Source organism: Spermophilus citellus, assembly GCF_964194105.1.
Source record: "Spermophilus citellus genome assembly, chromosome: 16".
NCBI lineage: Eukaryota > Metazoa > Chordata > Mammalia > Rodentia > Sciuridae > Spermophilus > Spermophilus citellus.
This window is the reverse complement of record NC_138196.1, coordinates 46,993,147-47,014,296: the sequence shown is the minus strand read 5'-3', so window position 1 is coordinate 47,014,296 and position 21,150 is coordinate 46,993,147. Positions and strand designations below refer to the sequence as shown.

Sequence of the window (21,150 nt, the reverse complement as noted above, 5' to 3'; positions counted from 1 at the left end):
CTGCACTGCACCACCAGGCCTCTTGCTCGGGGGTGCTGCTTCTACCATTCTACACAATTTAGATTTATCTGTGAAACGTACCTATCACATATGACAAAATGAGATTCCAGCCAGTGATGAAGGCCCACAGCTCGCCAACTGTAACATAAGTGTACAAATATGCAGACCCAGTTTTGGGGACTCGGGCTCCAAATTCAGCGTAGCAGAGGCCAGCCATCACGGACGCCAGGGCGGCGATGAGGAAGGAGACCACGATGCTGGGGCCCGAGTCAGCTTTGGCAACCTCCCCAGCAAGGACATACACGCCAGCACCCAGGGTGCTTCCCACCCCCAGGGCGATGAGGTCCATGGTGGTCAAGCAGCGGCATAGTTTGGAATCTTCCAGACTGTCTAGAGTGACAATTTTTCTCCGGATCAGACATCGGGCGAAAGTCAGCACTGCTTTGCAGGGAATCATTCTGAAGAGTGCAACCTGAGTGGGAGAGAGGAGGAGGAGGGGGTCAGAGGCATCTGGAAACAGCATCCCTCCATCTGGCGACCTGTCCTGTCCTGACTCAGGGTGACTGCATTCACTTTTTACCTGTTAACATGGTGTGGCTCAGAGCAACCACATGATGGAGGGTTGAGAGCTATGCATTTGCTAGAGCCCACTCACACACCACACATAAGATGCCATTGAGTGGCTGATTTGGGAAGCAAAGGGTTAGCAGACCTGGGTGTTCAAAAGGATTTGTCACTTTTGTTCACTTTCTAAAAATTTAAAAAAGTATTCTGTTGACAGAAATTCCAGGAGGTGGTTAATTTAGTCATTGCTCCAAGGAAGGAAGTAAATTGCCTCATCTGTTAAGTTTGTTTCTGTATCTATAAGCATTCAGGTATTTTAGACCTTACTAAATGTCAACTCAGGTATTTTAGACCTTTACTAAATGTCAGGGGTTGTGCTACGAGTATGTACAGAAAGGTGTTACACAGATGTGTTCTCTAGCTTTATGGCATTTACAGTATAGTTTTGTCTAAAAGCAGGTAAAATAGTGATCGTGATGCACTAGCCAGTCTGTGTGAACTACAGTTTCCTTTTAAAACAATGTAGAGCAGATGTGAACTTGCTAGGATAATGAAACTGGCCTCAAAGCATGCTGAGATTATGTGACTAAAACTACTATTTAATCATGCTTTAAGTATGACTTCCTATATTTATTTGAGATTTTAAAAGAAATATGTAAACCCAAAATCCATGTCAATTATTATATATTATTATTTATAGCCTTTTTTTTAAATGGAAGAAATAAAGAAGGCAAAGAATCTTACTCCCCATTCCTCATTTTATATTTCTAATATCTGTTTAAACTTGATTCCAATGAATATGTACAACCTATGTATAAAATAAAAATTAGAAAGCTCTACATGGCCTTGTCTACAGAGACATGTGATTCAGCAGGCAAATTCTAAAGAATAGGAAATAGAATACAAATTGCTTATCAGTCAATAAAATTTTAACTGAAAAGTCATGTTTGTTTTCACTTCATGTATTGTACTTCGGCACAATGATCTTGTTGGCTTTGAATGCTGTTTCCTTCAACTTATTATATTCACCATCAATAACCTCAACTCATAAGATCACAACTTGACATCTTCCCTCAACAGGTTAGACCCTTATATGCTATAAAATAAACCCTTGAACATGTCTCAACCTTAATCTAAAGCTTGTATTAAAATATTTTATTTGTAAGAATAAAATAAAGCTACTTTTCTATACTAAATCTAAATGACATTTGTAAGAGAAAGAGATATTTCTGGAATGTGAACAAATCAGTATCACATTAATTCTGGCAGGTAAAATTAACCCACTGAACATTATTCATTGACATAAATACAAGTTCTCAATATTGAAGGCAGCTAATTCAAAGAATATAAAGCAACATGGAAAACAAGTAAAAAATTTCTTGAAGTTAAAAATAAACTTTTACACATCTTCAATTTCTTCCACACCAAAACATAGCACTTCACAAGTGCTTGTTGAAAAATTTGCAACTTTGTCAATACTATATTTAGGCGTTGATAGCTATCCCTGTATAACATATCTAGAAGATAAAATAGGTACGTGTTGTGCTTAAAAAGAATCAGAAAGTGGAAAGTAGAAGTTTTATGTAGAGTTCAATTAAGAGGGGAGGGAAGATGGGAGAAGGTATTTATTAAATGCTGAGTTTCTGTAATGTTTGAAGTATTTTTTTATACAGACCTGTTCGAAGATCAAGAATTAGGCACCACTGCTAAAGGAACAGTGCTTGGAAATGGTACACTGAATTTCACTAGAGATTTAAGATCATGGGACATGTCATACCCAACTGTAGGAATGCAACAAGTGGGCAACAGAAAGAGGTATACCTATTTGTCATTTAACTAAATAAACGTTCATGAAGGAGCTAGCACTTGTTTAACCTTGACTTTTGTGAATAAAAGACACAGATTCTACAACTAAGCATATTTAACATAGGAAAAAAAATCAGAAAGCAAGCAAGGAAAACGAAGCAGGGATTTTGATAAGACTGGGGGTGAGCTTTTACTTTTAAAACCTTTTTCTGATATTATAATCACACTCATGTTTGTGAGATTTTGAGGGGAAAATATAGCATAAAAATGAAAGAAAATAAGGAAACCAATTGTTACCTGAAATCAATAGATTAGTAATGGTCAGCTCTTCAATATAAAATTGAATGTCATTCACTTCAGATTATGTAGGAAGTAAAAAGTGAAACCTTTTAGAAATGTATCGCTTTCATCAGGTAAGACTGGATTTCTCCTGCTTGTCTCCTATTAAAGATGCAAAGTATTTTATGTGAGATAGCTTTTCTATGCGGCTCTGGGGAAATAAGACACAGGTCCCAATTGTCAAGCATTCATTTGCTTCTGAGTAATTGAAAAGCATACGTCAGAAATTTCTCAGAACTGACAGGTTACTCAATGTCCTTTGCAAACAATCTCAACTACACATAGCCTGGTAAAATACCGATAATAAAAGCAGTGACACAAAACTAATTTTGTAGAAATATAATGGGATGGGAGAAAAGGAACATGAAAACATACTGGGTCAACTTAATGAGTCATTCTTAAATAAACATTCATCACATCCTAGTGGGCGTATCATACAGTGCTTAGTAACTAAAGAAAAAAGATAATCTCATGCTTTCATAAAATATATATTTTTGCAGAGACAGCAATATATAAAAATAGTGTGGCAACAAGGGAATGGGAAAAATTATATGTGTGATATGATATGTCACACTATCCCTATGTTAGTGAAATAATTTGCTATCAATACATTTTTTTGTTTAATAACTTTTCCTTTAAATATTTTTTAAAAAATCTTGTGAGATAGTTATGTCAACCTTACTCTATTTTTTTAAGAGAGAGAGAGAGAGAGAGAGAGAATTTTAATATTTATTTTAAAATTATCGGCGGACACAACATCTTTGTTCGTATGTGGTGCTGAGGATCGAACCCGGGCCGCACGCATGCCAGGCGAGCGCACTACCGCTTGAGCCACATCACCAGCCCCTTACTCTCATTTTTGCAAGGCACTTTCACTGCTAAAAAAATATTCAATGGACATCATTATCCAAAGTACATGTATAAAGACACGATTGGTGTGAACATACTTTATATACAACCAGAGATATGAAAAATTGTGCTGTATATGTGTAATAAGAATTGTAATGCACTCCGCTGTCATTTATTTTTAAAAATCAATTAAAAATTTTTTCAAAAAAATAAAAAAATTATACAGCAGGAAAAAAGTAATTCACTCATACTTAACCTTTTGCAACAAACCCATACGAAGTGATGCTATTGATACAAGGGGCTGACAGTTTTTCCAGGAGTGCAATATGGATCTGTACCATATACCCCCTGTCAGCTTCTGCTCTACTGACCAAGGATTCATCTTTAGTATGGAACCTACATATATGTACTAAAGGACAGTGATCTGACTCTGGGAAGAGGCCCATGTAACACTCATCCCCATGTCCCTGGCCTTAGAATTATAAAGGGTGTCTATATGACATGTCTATATGATATCTATATGTCTCTATATGACATCTCAAATCATTATGGTGACATGAATAGATATGAATCCTTCTTCAATATTTTTTTAATAATTACTAAAACAGTGGCTTCTTATTTGAGGAAGAAACACAGGCATAATATTAGATGAGACCTGAAAATAAAATTAGCCAAGTGAGGACTGGGAAGGATTAACAATACGGTCTGCTGCAGAAGGTTCTGGATGATTTCAATGAGCCAATGAACCTAATGACACATGTGCATCTTCCTCAGCCCACCTTCACCCACTCCCCATCTTAAGTATCACAGTTTCTAAGCACCTTATGCCTTGACAAACTCCTATCAGTTTTTTTTTAAGTATTTTTATTAGTCATAGATGGACACAATAACTTTATTTAATTAACTTATCTACATGGGCGGTAAGAATCAAACCCAGTGCCACCCACTTGCCTCACGCTCTACCACTGAGCTATGACTCCAACCCCAACCCCTATTAATTCTTGCCAAAAAAAGTTAAACTCCTGCTTCAGCATCTTGGAGTTATGACCTTTTAAAACTTCTTCCATCCAGGTTGCCAACATGACAGCACAGAATTTTGGGATCGAGTAAATCCTCAGCCCTGATGATTTTCCACCACAGAGAGGACTTCCTTTCAACTCCTCAGACATCTTTCAAAATCTGCTAATACAGTCAAAAGTCCATCCTGGATTTTCACTTTGGTTCAATAGTTTGATGCAGAGTTTAAGTCACATAGAAATGAATTGTTCTCCTCCTGTTCTAAGTACAGGCTGAAATTTCAAACTCAGTCCTCTGTCCCAGTATCACAGGCCCTAACAATAAATCTTACAGGAGTGGAACTAGCAGTGACAAGTGAGTGGGACAGGCGTCCCAACAAATCATCCATGAATTAGCTCATTCAAATTATAACCAACTTTTTCTTCCTCATTCCAGTTGCTAGTTTCACAGACAGACATATGCACTTTGTTTTTGGACTGACAGAAGGAAAGTAATTACAGTAAATAGGACAAAGATCTTTGCCTCCTGGGATTTTTTTCTCTGAACTAGACCTTTTGATCTTGGATTTCCACACCCATCATCAATTGTATTTCTACAACTTTAAAGTTCCAAGACAATTTTACAAATTATATTGTAGGTTAAATAACTTTAGTAAAAAGAAAGAAAGATATGGACAGGATGCCACAAAATTATTGGGTTTTCTCTTGGAGCTGAGGTTATAGATCAGCAGCAGAGTGCTTGCCTCGCACATGTGAGGCACTGGGTTCGATCCTCAGCACCACATGAAAATAAATAAAGATATTGTGTCCATCTTTAAAAAATCTTTTAAAAATATTGGGTTTTCTCTTATTCTTTTTTCTTAGCTTTGTGAGATTAATTTCTTAAGAAATAACTATTATTCAGGATAAAAGGCAATCATAAAAGATAACTGTTTAGTCTGGGTTTACAAAACAAACAAACAAACAAAACCAAAACAACAAACTTTTGCATTCAAACCTAAAACCTTAATTTTCTGGAAAATAAGAATACTTTTTCATATACATTTCACTTATATTTGATCCAAAATTTATCTTACCTTCATGTCAAATTTTCTGAACAATTTCTGAACAACTTACATAACTCTAATCTCTAAAGTTTTTTCCAGATAGGTGAATATCATTGTAGATACCTGTATAAATTAAAACACAGTTGAGGCCACTACAAAGTTACAACCACTGTCCTAATACAGTTTATATTTTCTTCCTTTTTATAGCAAGGCAGTACTGTCAGAAGTAAGAGCAAAATGTATTATTTCAAAATTTCTGATACAGAGTCCAGACCCAGGCAAGGACTTTTCTTAAGAACATGCAAGAAATAAATGGCTGATGTAGAGATTTGAAGTTTGTAAAGACAACGGGTGCTTCAAAACATGTGAATTCATTTAACTTTAGTGAAAGCAAAAACCAGGAGCAAAATATACCTGTCATTCAAATAGATGCAAATAAATGAATAAATAAAGGGGGTGGAGCATGCAACCTTGTTCTTAGGATTGGGGAAGAAGAAAGTGAAATGAAGAAAGCAAGCCCTCTACATCTTGGTAACCAGAGCAGCTGCCCAGTCAGCACTCTGCCTGTCCCGTCAAAGAGCTCAGTGACCGGCTTAATCCCCATAAGGTCTTTGCAATCCTTGGGTAATAAATCACTCCAAATGCCAGAGGGTACCACCTGTTCCCTCTCCCCAGGCTACTGAGACCATCACCTTATGAGTGCCTTTCCAAAGTTATTTCACACCCGTCACTAATCTACAAGTGCTACTATTAAAAAATACCTAAGTACTGGGCTGGGGTTGTGGCTCAGTGGTAAAGTGCTTGTCTAGCATGCACGAGGCACTGGGTTCGATCCTCAGCACCACTTAAATGTAAGATAAAGATATTGTGTCCACCTAAAACTTAAGAATAAACATTAAAAAATAAAAATACCTAAGTATTGAACTAAGTATTGAGGGGCACTCAACCACTGAGCCAAATCCCCAGCCCTATTTTGTATTCAGAGACAGGGTCTGAGTTGCTTAGTACTTTGCCATTGCTGAGGCTGGCTTTGAACTCATGATCCTCCTGTCTTAGCCTCCAGAGTCGCTGGGATTACAGGCTTGCACCACTGTGCCTGATAACTTATTCTTTGATGACCTGTCACACTATCCCTGTGGGATCGGGACTGTTATTAATCTCATAGCACGGCTGAGAAAACTGAGGTATAGAAGAGTTATGCAATATCACATTCAGCATGTCATGGAAACAGAGGTGAAACGCAGCAGGTGGGACCCTCTACTGACAACCACTATGCTGTCCAGTCATTATACCACGGACCCATCTCACTGACCATTGCTCCTGCTTCCTCTCCACTGTTCTCCCCATAGCACTGTTTTACAACCCCCAAGCCACAGTAAGGGGGCTACAGACAGATACCTAGCTTAGGGTTAAATACTCAAAGGCTGGGAACATTTAGGAGACCTTGTAACTCTGAACATTACAACTGAACCAGTCAAACCATCAGTCCTCTAGCTGGAGTCACATGGGCCGGGCACCAGTCTGGCACAGTGCAGAAACCAAGAAGCTGGCAGTAGAAGCCAGTCTGTGGCCACTCAGAAAAGAACAGGGATAACAGAGTGTGTTGCCCAAGCAGGGAGACGTGGAAGGAGGGGCGCAAGCCAACTTTTCCCTTCCTTCGGCCCCTGCTGACCTGAAATTGAGTGTGCCAGATTCCTCTGCATCTTTTCCACAAACCTCTGTGTACTTAAGCTATGCTGAGTTGTCTTTGGTCAAGAAAACCAGAAGCTATAGCTGAAGGTCATGGGGGTCACAGGAGGGCCTGCTCTACCAGGTTTTATACTCCCACTTTCAACTCTTCAATGAAATCTGGAACTTTGGCAATTTCTGCTACATTTCCTGATAATTATTCTTCCTTCCAGAAACAGGTGTATGGATGTAATAACTTGAAATCTGTTTCAATATTTTTCCCATAAGGTATTCAAAGAGTTTAATACCCTTTAGGCCTGCTTTTGACGCACACCCACTGAACACTGTAACATTTGGCATGATGTTTTTTTATGGGCAAGCTATTTCAGATGAGTAGATTTTCTAGATTACTGAAGTTTATAGCATTAAATCTTTGGTTACTGTCAATTAAACTGCCAGTAATTCTTCTATAAATGCTGCTGAATTTTATGGTGGCCAATGCAGTGTTCAAACTGCTCCTCGTTACAAGAGGGGGATTCATTCAGTATTACGTCTCAAGGAAACTGCTTTAAAAAATAAACACAACTGTTTTAAAAACACTCTATATTACCTTACTCCCACCTTTAATCCACTGCCCATAAAATTCTAGCCAACTCCAGGAGGCCAAGAAAATCCAGATGACCTGGAGGCACCTTAAGCATGTCTTGGTTAGTAGCTGAATTTCAGATCTGAGACACTAGAAGTAGGTACCTAGACTAGGAAGGAAATTAAAAGTACATGAAACCTCTCTTTGTCTGAAGGCAAAGAGCTGAGAAATCCAATTTCCTCTAATCATTCTCTCGGAAAGCACCCCTTTCCATCCACCACCTTTACCTCCTCCACCCCCAAAACCACCTAACTTCATTAATAGTTAGAATTTGACCACTTTTGTTTCAATGGTTGGCAAAATTTCTTCCATAAAATTATGGTAGAAAAAGAACTGAACAAGAATTCACACTCATTTTTAATTCAAGTTCAAGAAATGGAGATGGATATCAAGTTATAGTTTATGGTTTTACTACAAAGTCAGTTCTCGAAAAACAGTAATAACTTTTGAAACTATTTTTCAACTTCGAAAAGCACGTTCTGATTTGGTATCTCTTAAATTACAGGAATAATGCATAACCAGATATTTTTATCATGAGCATCTTGGCAGTTTGTTGAAACACTACTATCGACTAAGAGAAGTTTGTGAGTTCCCATTGGCTTTAAATACTTCTGAATAAAACATTCCTGTTGTATGCTCCGAGAAGCAATGAAAATGGTGCCAGTTCTTCATCATCATAGTTCAGAGTCAGTAAAAATTATATTTAGAATATGCAAACTAAGAATAATTTTTTAAGTTGAAATGTTTTTAAATTAAAATGAAACAATAAGATCCCTAAAATTGAAGTCTGGCTTCCTTGTCACATTTCTATTCTCTTATCAGTAAGCTATAACTGCAAACAATTTCTCTAAAAAGTACTTACCAGAATTTGTCTTAATTTTTATATTATTACATAGACTTGAATTCAACCCACCAGTCGTTCAACACAATGCCAATTTCTCTAAAAGATTAAGCCTTAAAATTTTCGAAAAATAAAAAGTCTACATGCAATTTCTTAACAAAATTCCAGGGGACGGAGGGGAATAGACAAATGGTCATTACCGAGAATCTGCTAGACAGTTGTGGCTATGGGAAGTCCAGGCACTACTGGGACTCACAGAAAAGGCTCGCCTTGGTCAGACTGGGGCTGGAGCCGGAGGCACCAAGGGCTTTTCCTTGGGAGAAGCCACGACTAATCTGACTGATCCATTATTCCACTCCTGAATCCACTCTTTAAAAAAGTTGAATACTAAATTGTGGATGTGTAACCGATGTGATTCTGCAATCTGCATTTGGGGTAAAATTGGGGGTTCATAACCCACTTCAATCTAATGTATGAAATATATGTCAAGAGCTTTGTAATGTTGTGAACAACCAATAAAAAAAAAAAGTTGAATACTGTTTAGCTACTCCTTAGAGCAAAGAAAAAATAAGAAAACCAACTATGCTCTTTTCTAATAACTAAGCAATATCTATAATCTTCAAAATACATTTTGAATTTTGATGATTTATATAATCTGACACTTCTTAAAATATATATTTAAAAATTTTCCTCAAAAAATTTCCTCACTGTATTTTAAAAAAACTCTGAAAAGATTCTGAATTTTGTAAAATACTTATTAGTAATTAATAGTTATTCCCCTAATAAATAGCAAAAAGGAAAAAAAATTCCTAATCATATTACTCTGTAAATTCTTAGTTAAAAGTTCCTGGAAACACTTATTTTGATTTTTAGTTTTGAATAGCAATAGCTTAAGTGGCTATACAATTTAAGATTCAAATTATCTCAGAATCTAAAAAACTACTGGGTAATCATTGATCAATGAGTTTTAAAGTAATATGCAAAGAGTAGGTTTATATGAATAAGATTCATAGAAACAAAAGAATAAAGCATTGCAAACTCTGAAATTTATATAAAATATGTATATATTTACTTATATTAAATTAAACTCTACCTGTTACTCCTGATGCTTCTCATACTTCTTGTTTAAAACATTCATTTTTAATCTTAATACCCCAAACTAAAATTTAGGTAAATGGTAAGTTAGCCTTCTCTCCTCTAAAGGCTTTACAATGGCAGTGGTACACCTGCAGTATTCAAGTAAGAAGAGTGTAGAAAGAACAAAGATAAACTCCCTTGGACCCCACATGCATCCTGCTTCTGTAGGAAAAATCCTCTGATCTGCCCTTCATGGTATTCAGCCCTAAGATGCAGAGGGAAAGATCCACTCTTTGGTCCTGAATTCTGGCTATGTCCAGAAAACCAGCCCTGACCTTAAATGATGCCCAGGAGAAAAAAAAGCAAATATTTGAAACCATGTTGTACAGAGATGTATAAATGAACTATTTTGGCTCAACAATTTAATTTCTATAGTTTTACAGATGCTTGAAAATATTTAGAAATATCAGCACATAGTAAAATAAGAGAATTATAAAATGTAAACAATGAGCTTTTAATTTTCAGACTCCAGATCAATTTATCCACAATTGCATCTCATCGGCCTCCTGCCAACTTCAACAACTCCAACATTTCAGCCTGGGTTTCAAAACCCCTCTGCTGTGACTTGTTCTTAGCAGAACCTCCTAGCCTTATATTTTGTTATTCTCCACATGCATATTGTAGTCTAATCTGACCTCATACTATCCTTAGAACATTTGTCTTCTCACCTGCACAGGTAAAAAGATGCCCTAAGATGTTTCTGGCTGCCTCCCGCTGGTCCCTAGTCCTTCACCTGTGGTCCCACTCCCAGGTCTTCTGAGCTACTGCAGAGACAGATCGAGAAGGTTCTCTGCCTTCTCTATCAGCTCCTGAGCTTTCTTTTTGACTCTAGGTAAAGACAGCAGCCTCAAGAACAAGACCCTCCGGAATGTCCACCTGCTAAGTGAGAAGTGGGGAGGAGAGGAAAAAGAAGTAGAATACGGCTATGTCTCCTTCAAGAGATGTGACTGAAGATGGAAATTCCTTTGAAGTGTCCTTTTGGCAGCTGGTCTGTGCTGCTTTGAGAACATCCCTCTGAAGACATGTGGTAGGGTTCACACGGTTGCTCACACCCTGTGCCCTCTTGCTCCCTGCTCTCCCAGTGAAGGGAATGCTGCTTGCCTGATGTAAAAGACACTGTGTGTGTTCACATGCCATCACTTCTAAATAGGATTTTTTTTTTTTTTTTGCTTAACATACATTTCAAAATACACCCCTAGCCTACTCTGTATTTTTAGGTCACTTTTTCTTTATCATAGATAGGATAGTATAAAGGTGACTACTTGCTTTCCTCCTTGTTAGGAGTTGACTTTTGTCCTCCCACAAGCTATGATGATGTTCTAAATCCCAGTACCCAGCAGTGAGTTTGACAGAACACATCAGCTACAGGCAGCCGTGAGGACGCAAGGACAAGGGGAGAGAGGGTTGTACCACAGATGTGAGGTTAAGGGTAATTACTGCAACCACAGCAGAGTGTCAGGAAACACAGGTGCCGCAGAGCAGAGTGCAGCAGATTGTTCAAACTCTGCCCAGATTTTTAAATGAATTTGGCTCCAGTGATGTGTGATTTTTAAAAAAAAATATTTATTTTTTAGCTATAGGTGGATGCAATATCTTTATTTTTATGTGGTGCTGAGGATCGAACCCAGTGCCTCATGTGTGATAGGCGAGTGCTCTACCTCTGAGCCACAACCCCAGCCTGATGTGTGATTTTTAAGGCATTTTTAATGCTCTCAATTTTTAATTATAAAGTACACAAGTAAATATATCTTAGAAATCTTAGGGTAACATTGAAAGCCTACAAATGCTCCTGGTAGAGGGCCTTCAAGGAAACTGTTCCCACCTTATTTTCACTGCAGAGTTCCATCATTCCTGACAGGTGGCCATCTTCTGGGGGCAAAGAATCCCCTAAGTTTCAAGACTTCCTGTTCTCTCCTTGTGTAGCTCTCAGGGCTAGAAAGCCTTTTATTTCATGGCACGCTCTCCTCCTTTAACTCCTACCAATGGGTCTAAGTCTGCCCCAAGGACAAATATAGAAAAGTCTTCTCATGCAAGTCGATAGTTCCAAATCCTAAGCCATCTATCCCTTCAGATAAATGTATTGATTCAAAGTCCAACAAACACTGATCTAAATAAGGCACTCCTTACAACACAAAGGGCTCCAAATGTGGTCAGCCAAGGGCTCCATCCATCCTATATACTTGTATACCTGTATTCTTTTTTGCTTTGTTTTCCACAACCCCCTCACGCTGCCTCCACACGGTGCACACAGCCCTGCTGGCTCCGCTCCTCCCTATCTCCTCAGCCCATCTTCTGCTCCCCACGCCCAGCACACTGGGTTTCCTATCAACTTCCTCAGAACGCCAGCCTCACTGCTGCAGGGCTCTCAGCACCGCTGTTTCTTCTTCCTGGAAAGTTGCTCCTTCTCTTTTTAACCTGGAGAGCACCCAATCACTCGGGACAAACCTCCCTCCCCTGCTAAAACAGGTCACCCTATTGTTCTGTTTTTGTTTTTTTGGTAGGGAAAATGCTGGGCATCAAACTAAACTCAGAGCCTCAAGCAGGCTGAGCACATGCTCCACTACAAAGCCACACCCCTAGCCTACTCTGTATTTTTAGGTCACTTTTTCTTTATCATAGATAGTATACAGGTGACTACTTGCTTTCCTCCTTGTTAGGAGTTGACTTTTGTCCTCCCACAAGCTATGATGATGTTCTAAATCCCAGTACCTTGCCTGGTGATGTTATTTGGAAACAGGGTCTTTGTAGGTGTTATCAATTTAAGATAAGGTCATTAGGGTGGGCCCTAATCCACTATGATCAGTCTTTATAAGAAGAGGTTAAGTGCCATGTGACACTCAGGAAGAAGGTCTTGTGATGAACAGAGGCAGAAGTTGGAGTTAAGCAGCTACAAGCTAAGGAACACCAAGACTGCCAGCCACCATCAGATGCTAGGGAAGGTGAGGCAGGATTCTCCACCATAGTGTAAGGGAAGTGTGGCTCGGCTGTCTCCTTGATTCTGGACCTGTACCTTCCAGAACTGTGAGATAATAATTTCTGTTATTTTAAGATACCTGTTTTTTTTTTTTAAATGGCAATCCTTGGAAATTAATACACTTCTTTAGACTACAAGTTGCTCTACAAGTTTCTTGAAATCAAGGTCTACATTATATTCATTTGTTGCATCTAGTGTCCTCAGTCTTTGAAATACAGTCAGGAGTGCAGTCAATATTTGTTCAATGAATGAGTGAATGAATGAATGAATGGCTCTTACTTGGTTTGTAGTCAACTAAATTTCTTGTCTTTTTTCTCAAAGATATTTACATAAATATCATAATGCACTAATAAAAACATTTATTTTACAACTTTTGGGGGAAGAAGGAGGGTACCAGGGATTGAACCCAGGGATGCTTAACCACTGAGTCACAGCCACAGCCCTTTTTATTTTTTATTTTGAGACAAGGTCTTGCTAAATTTCTTAGGGCCTAAGTTGCTGAAGCTGGCCTCAAGTTTGCAAACCTCTGCCTCAGCCTCCCTAGTTACTGGGATAATAGGTGTGTACCACCATTTTTAAAAGGTGTATCAGTATAGAATGGGTTCCTTGACTTTCATTTTGTCTCGCTACCTTAAAACCTAAATTCATCATTTTGAGTTTTATAGTGCTTGGGATCATGTTGCAGTGCAAATCCATCAAACAGTGTGTTGAAACACACCATCCACCTTTGTGCCATTGCAAATCTGATCTTAACCCAAGTAAATGACAAAAAAGGTTAAGCCTGACGGAGCAACAAAAGATCACTATGGCATGCCACCGGGAACTTCCCTCTATGATACTGACCCATAAGTCAACACCCTGAGCGTATGATGCCCCTACAGAGAAATGCACATTTCTCTCCAACTTATCCCAAGGTTATCAGAATATATGGTGCTGAGTGCTTTGCTGAAATCCTAACACATTATGTTTAAACTTCCCAAATACAGCAGTCTGATAACTATAAAAGAGAGGATGTGAAATGTGTTAGGCACAATTTGTTCTTGGTAAACTCAGGGTGCCTTTTGGGGATCAGTTACTTCTTTTCCAAGTACATACCACAGATTGCTGGAATTCTGCTAATGAACTGTGTCCAACTCCCTGTTCTATGGTTTCCAGACTCTATCTACACTGGTCTTCAGTTTAAAAATAAGGGTGTGGGGTAGAGAGAGAAGATGGGAGTGGAGGGGAAGGGAGGGGAGGGGGGATAGTAGAAGATAGGAAAGGCAGCAAAATACAACATACACTAGTATAGCAGTATGTAAAAAAGTGGATGTGTAACCGATGTGAATCTGCAATATGTATACGGGGTAAAAATGGGAGTTCATAATCCGTTTGAATCAAATGTGTGAAATATGATATGTCATAAGAGCTTTGTAATGTTTTGAACAATTAATAAAAAAAATAAAACCAAAAAATAAAAAATAAAAATAAGGGTGATTGCCTCTTTCCTTTCTGGTACTTCAGGGTGTCAGGATTACAGGTGGTCGCTCCACACACATAGCTACAAATCCTCTTAATATCACAGGATGTAATTCATTCGAAAACTGAACGAGCTTAAAGCAGTTAGGTTCTCTCTCACCAGCTTGGGCTTTGGCTTCCCTCATGGTTATCCACTTGACCTTCTACTCAGATGGCCATTCTTCCTGGATGGACAGAAGCAAGATAGAGATTCAGGAGCTCTATATTGCCTAGGTCACCTGCTGCTGCTACCAGGTAAGAATTCGCCCTTTGTTGTTCACCTTCACGAACAAATATTTCATGAAACTCAAAACATTTCTTTGTGACTTTTTCACAAATTCATACTATTCGCTGTATTCTTCTTAAATATGAACCCCTCAAATGAATTCCTGTGGCAGTGACATGAATGCTCTCGTATCTGCCCCTCCTGTTTCCAATGCTAAACATTCGTTATCTGACTAGGATTTTAATTGTATTGTGGTCTTTTCTTCTTCTCATAGAGTATAACCTTTCCAGATTACAGTTCATGGAGTTCTATTTATGTTTTCTCTGAGTATTCTGAAATCTGCTTTTGAAAATGTAAGTATATGGATTGTGTCCACCAGCTAATCATTAGAGAATGTCCTTGGGTATAAGCAAACTATTTCTGTTATCAGGAGAAAAAAGTGTTATAGATAAAAAAAAAAAAAAGCTTCTGCAATTTTTTGAACCTCCCAAACTCTCACTACTCAGCCTCCCTATTTCATTTATCTTCTGTGAACAGAGACCAAGTTTGTTTAAGAATCTTTCATAGGAAGGTTTCAACAAATCCTGCTTGCAGGAATGTCCTTTGCATGCAGTAAAACAATGTTTCATCATCTGCAGCTCTAGCAACATCCAGTTGCTTAATGTGCCCGGAGTGTGAACTCGTGGGAACACAGCCCATCACTAAGAAGGCAGGCAGAATTATACCACAATAAGTTAAAGGTAAACAGTTGTCAAATTAAAATCACAGTAAACAAATCCTCCTGCAGTACCACCAGAGCTTCCCTCAGGACTTGCCATTCCTGCAGTTCACACACCCAAAGCTGTTATCTATGATGGTGCCCCTTTCCTAGGACATTGTCCTGTGAACGCAAAGACAATTTGTTAGGCAATCAAAAGCAAATGCAACAAGTGCTAATAATTACAACTAAGATCTCTGGCCACTTGCTGCTTTCATGTTTGGGTTTTTATTGTATATTCTCATGGCATACAACATAATGTTCTTATATACTTATTCATAGTGAAATGGTTACTATAGTCAAGCAAATTAATACATGCATCAGATCAGTCACCCTTTAAAAAAAAAGATTTCTAAATAGTTTTCCAATTAGAGAAATACCTATAAGGAAAAGATAATTTTAAAAACACAAATGTAGAGAAAATATGTGGGAAAAGGGTTCCATATTAGATTACAATTTTATCTAACTTCAGGGACAGAGTAAAGTTCTGAGTCTGAACCTGACTCCTGCCCCAATCAATAATTTTTGGTGACTTCTTCAATACCAAAAGTTAAGGTGCTATTGCTTTAAAAAAAAAAAAAAAACAAGCACACGGATATCACAGATATTAATCATGGAGGCTAAGAACTTGTTCCTGACTTCATGTGGTGGCTGTTACTTCTGCTACAAACAAGCCAGGAAAAAAAAAAAATCAGGATTAGGTGTGAAAGTTACAACTGTATACATAAATGCACAAACATTTCATCTGATTATTTTTACTAATTCTTAAGGTGGGGATAAAGAGAAAACAAAAGGCATTTTTTTTTTTGATAATTTACAAAGGCAACAACGGAACAATTATTCCCATACTTCTAGGCATAGAACAGAACTTGAAGATGGCACTCATGCAAAATTAAACACTTGAAAAATTTCTAATGAGAATCAGGTGTAGTTATATTGCCACCCATGCACCGATCTTACAGGTAAGTGATAAAAGTGAACTCCTAAAAGCAACCCAATGTGGGAGCAGCTTGGGATTTTCGATGCCCTCAGACAGGTTTCTACCTCTCATTCCTCATCTTCTTACTGGTAAAATGAAGGACACAGTGTCATTCTTGGAAGGATGCTGTAGGATCCAATGAGATGGATATGTGAAGTGCAGAAAAGGCAGGTACTTAATTCATTATTATAATATAAACCAAAGTTATGTATTTGAAATTCTTGTCTCAGAACACCAAAAATAATCCACTTATAAAAACCACCTGCCTTTAATGAGAGACTGTGGATACACAGAAGTTAAGACTTACAATGAAAGGGATTGCTGATAACTAAAGAAGAAAGCTCAGGCCCAAAGACTTTTTTCCAGGCACACAGACAACTAATGAGACTAGATCAGAACCCAGGTCTCCCTGTTCCACACAGCGTTCTGGTGACCTGTGACTGAGTGGTTCTCTAAAGCTGCCACCTCAACCCTTCCCCGTCCCCATGAGATTTTGTATAAATAGTCTCTCTCTTTACATAAAGCTCCTTTATGTTCAAACACCAGCATACAGACATTAGAGTCTTTTGAAGGCAGGTTCAAAACCGTACAGATAGGGTATCACTGATCTGCAATGCTTGGGGCCAGAAGTGTTCCAGACTTTAGAGATTTTGTGACGTTGGAATACCTGTAGACTTTCACTGGTTGAGCATCCCTACTCTAAAAATCTAAACTTTCTGAGCATCACTTTGGAGCTCAAAAAGTTTTAGATTTTTGAAGTTTGGATTTTCAGATTAGGGATGCTCAACCTGTCTTTTAAGTGTCAGGAGACTTGAGAAATCAGAGGCTGAATCTTACAAATACATGCTATCACTAATTCTTCTTCTTTTTTTGTACTGAGGGTTGAACCCAGGAGCACTCGACCACTGAGCACATCCCCAGCCTTATTTTGTATTTTACTTAGAGACAGTGTCTCACTGAGATGCTTAGTACCTTGCTTTTGCTGGGGCTAGCTTTGAACTTGTGATCCCCTGACTCAGCCTCCCGAGCTGCTGGGATTACAGGCATGCACCACCACGCCCGGCTCTTGTTAATTCTTATAAGAATATCTTTCCAGTATAACACATACTTAAAACTAAGAAATCAAGTAGGAAGCCGCAGGCCCTCCTCCAGATGAGAGAGTTGAAACCAGACTACAGTGCTAGGGCAGGACAAAGAGGACTCACGTGGTCCAGGTCAGTGGCATTTTTGTGTACCTAATAAAATAGATTTAGCATGTTTTATATACCAATGTATATCCTCCCTGGAGGAAAGTCCACTTAATTTTGGCCTTCAGAATTTCTACAGACTAAATTCAACAAAATATAGGCTCACAATCAAAAAAATCCCAAACACACGCTATTAAATAAACCACTACATATTAAAGTTAAAACACTATATGTGAAAGTTAATAGAAACAACATATCTAACCCTCCTCAAACTTCAGATTAAGCATAAGGAATAGCTATGTAGAAAAAGTTTTAGAAAATAAAAGATCAAAATTTAAAAAAAATGAATCAAAGCAGAAAACTTACGAAATCACCCAGGTAGATTTTAAAAATAACTGAAGAGACCTCTTGGAAAAATAGAATCACAGAAAAATTTAAAACTTAGTAAATGAGTTAAATGGCATATTAGACACAGCTAAAGAATTCCTTAACTAAAATGAAACACAATAATTACACATAGGTTATTATCAGGAAAGAGAGTCAACAGACTTGTTTAAAGTATGCATGGCAAATTTCAGATCTAAGCACCAAAAGAAAAGAAATAGAGTTTATATAAGTCAAGTAAGTAGAGGAAGTAAATGGAATAATAAAATCCAAATAGTACAGAATCATGGCCAGACTTGTATAATAGTTTCCTTTGAAATTTGCTTCATGACTTCAAATTTATTTTATTGGTTTTTGTGTATGTTTCTCATGGGTTTATAAAGAGTATAGATTCTCTAATTTCTCAATGCTGAGTTCTGTGCATGTTAGTACAACACATTTACTTGTGTATTTGTTTATTGTAGCTCCCTGTGGGTTAATTTCCATGAGAGTGAGGACTTGGTTTGTTTATGACTCTGTCATTAATAACTAGAACAGTGATGCACAGTAGAAAAAAAAAGGAGGTAAGAAATGGGGCACAAATAAAACATAAGTTAAAATGATAGAAACAGGTCTAAAGGATCAAGAATCTCAGTAAATATGATTTACAAAATTTCCTGTCAAAATCAAAGAGCATCTATTTGAATTTTTAAAAAACTCATAACTGAGATATATCAAAACAAAAGAATATGGAAAGGTTGGAAATAGATGGAGAAAGAATAAACAGGATAATAATCATAATAAATAAAGAAAAATCAAGCAGGCAAATGCTGATAAGTAGAGAAAGAAAATTCAGGCAAATTCTAATAAAAAAGAAAGCAGAGTTATGTCAATAAGATATTACATAACCATGTTAATATAAGATATGATGAAATTTGAGGCTAAAGGCCTAATAATTAGAGCTATTACATAAAAATTAAAATTATTATTATTTAGTTGAATAAATTCAACTACATTTCTATGTATATGTTAGTCAGTTTTGTTATTATAACAAAATACCTAAGGCTGGGAGCTTTATAAAGAAAAGAAGTTGACTTAACTCAAAGTTCTGGAGGTTCAGAGGCATGGAACAGACATCAACTTAGCTCTGGTGAAGGCCTCATATGGTGGATGGCATCAAGATAGGAGTGCATGCAAGAAGAAGAAATCACATGCCTAGACAGGAATCCAGAGTGAAGGGAGAGGCCAATCTTGTTCTTCTAGCAACCTTGTGGGAACAAATTCAGGGTCCAAGGAGAACTACCTTAACCTCTCCCTAAGAGCAACAACCCCAATGACCTGACCAGCTCTAACTTGACCCCCACCTCCCAAGGGTCCCACCACCTCTCAACACTGCCACACTGAGGGCCACACTGAGGGCCAAGCTTCCAGTACACAAACCCTTGGGGGACAAATCACATCTAAACCATAGCGATATACTAAAATAAAACTGCTTCAGAAAACATAAAGCAAAAACTCAAAGAAATATGGGGACAAACTGAGGAATGCATGCTTAGTGAGAGACTTCAGCTCACCTCCCTCGATTATTTAAGTTAAAAGAACAAAAAATAAGCAGTGCTACAGATGATGTGAACAGCTCACCTAACATGGTTCTATTAACTTATAAACGGCAATCAGTTCTACTGTGCATCACGGTTCTAGTCATTTAATGTCAGAGCCAGAGCCTTAAACAAAACCAAGTCCTCACTCTCATGGAAATTAACCCACAGGGAGCAACAATAAACAAATACACAAGTAAATGTGTCGGACTAAGATGCTAGGAATTCTGAATCAAGAAATTAGAGAATCCATACTCTTTTTAAACCCATGAGAAACAAAACTGATAAAATTTTAACCCATGAAGCAAATTTCAAAGGAAACTCTCATACAAATCTGACCACAATTCAGACTGGTAAACTAGTTAGGTCAATCCCAAATCTACTTTAAAACTCAAATGTTCTGGAAGTTTATGGATACACTGAGGAAAGAACTGTAGGTCAACAAACACCTTCCAAGTTGTTAAATGCCCCACTTTATGAGAAAAGGACCTTTAAGCTACCCTAGAATAATTGTGCTAAATGTTTTAATGCCTTCATCTCAGAATTTATTAATCCATTCTAGTTTTTAAAAACACTGTTGACTGCTTAAAAATTCTTCAATACTGAAAATCTGAATCTCTCTTGCCTATCTTCATTTTAACTTCCTCTACCACCAAGTCCCCTGGATTCATTAGGATTAAGGCTCAGATGTCAGGGACAGAAAACCCAGATGGCAGTGGTTTGAACCTGCAGCTTTATTTCACTGTCCCGTCAGGCAGGTCTAGAGTTCATCTGCTGAGATCTACAGATCAGGGATGTGAGCTCCTTCTCGCTTATTCCTGTCAACTCACTATACAGCCTTCACCCCAAGATCTCAACAATCTCTTCAAACTCCAGTCCTCATATTTGCATTCCAGTCAGTACCAAGTAGGAAGGGATAAAGAAAATACCCTCTCACACACCTTTGAAGGATACTTCCCAGAAGTCACAAAGGACATCTCCCCTCACTTGATATTAGCTAGAATTCAGGGCTGGGGATGTAGCTCAGTGGTTTGCTTGCTTAGCATGCACAAGGCCTGGGCTCAACCCCAGCAGGGAAGGGGCGGGGAGGATATTAGTAGAAGTGCTTCAGTAGCCACAGTATGCTTCATGGGAGACTAAGAACCCAGTCTTTATTTTAGGTATTCATGCTTATGCCCAGATAAAAACTGGGAAACAGATAAGGAGGACAAGCAGCATTCTCTATTTCATTGTCTGAGAAAACAGAGAGAATCCTGCCCAGTCTCTCCTCTGGACCACCCGCCCGGGTAGGCACAAACAAGTGCAGGATGAACTCAAGTCCCAGGACACACGCTCAGCCCTGAGTCAGTCAGGTTTTAAGGCTCTCAGGCCCCAAGTACAGCCTGGACCATTTCCCCCTCCTGCCTCAGAGGCTGAGTTGCTGCAGGCACTGCAGTCATTAAAGGCACAGTCTCAACAACATTTTGTAGCCCCTGTTAATAAACAACAACAAAACAACTTTCCAAATGCAATTTCCCTAAGCATGGCCCCGGGTAAGGCTTCCCTGGAGAGCTGCTTGACAAAACCTTCAACAGGAAAATGAAAGCACCCAGAAACTGGCTTCCGCATTTGGGTTTGATTTTTTCCTTCACTGGCTGCTCATGAGCAATGCATCACC

The 21,150-nt window shown here is 38.3% G+C and overlaps 1 protein-coding gene across 4 annotated transcripts in view; it reads right to left on the bottom strand.

The window, feature by feature from the left end:
* Positions 1 to 21,150, bottom strand: part of SLC7A2 (solute carrier family 7 member 2) — a 63,453-nt gene that overhangs the window by 23,171 nt on the left and 19,132 nt on the right. For 2 of the 4 annotated variants that reach the window (XM_081269206.1, XM_081269207.1), the window contains exons 2-3: positions 2,668 to 2,811; positions 82 to 472 (exon numbers count right to left, since the gene is read on the bottom strand). In XM_081269206.1, coding sequence (XP_081125332.1) covers positions 82 to 457 — 376 coding nt within the window. In that variant the 5' untranslated portion in view covers positions 458 to 472; positions 2,668 to 2,811. The remainder of the gene's footprint in view (positions 1 to 81; positions 473 to 2,667; positions 2,812 to 21,150) is intronic. The other 2 variants (XM_081269209.1, XM_081269208.1) reach the window with 1 other exon arrangement.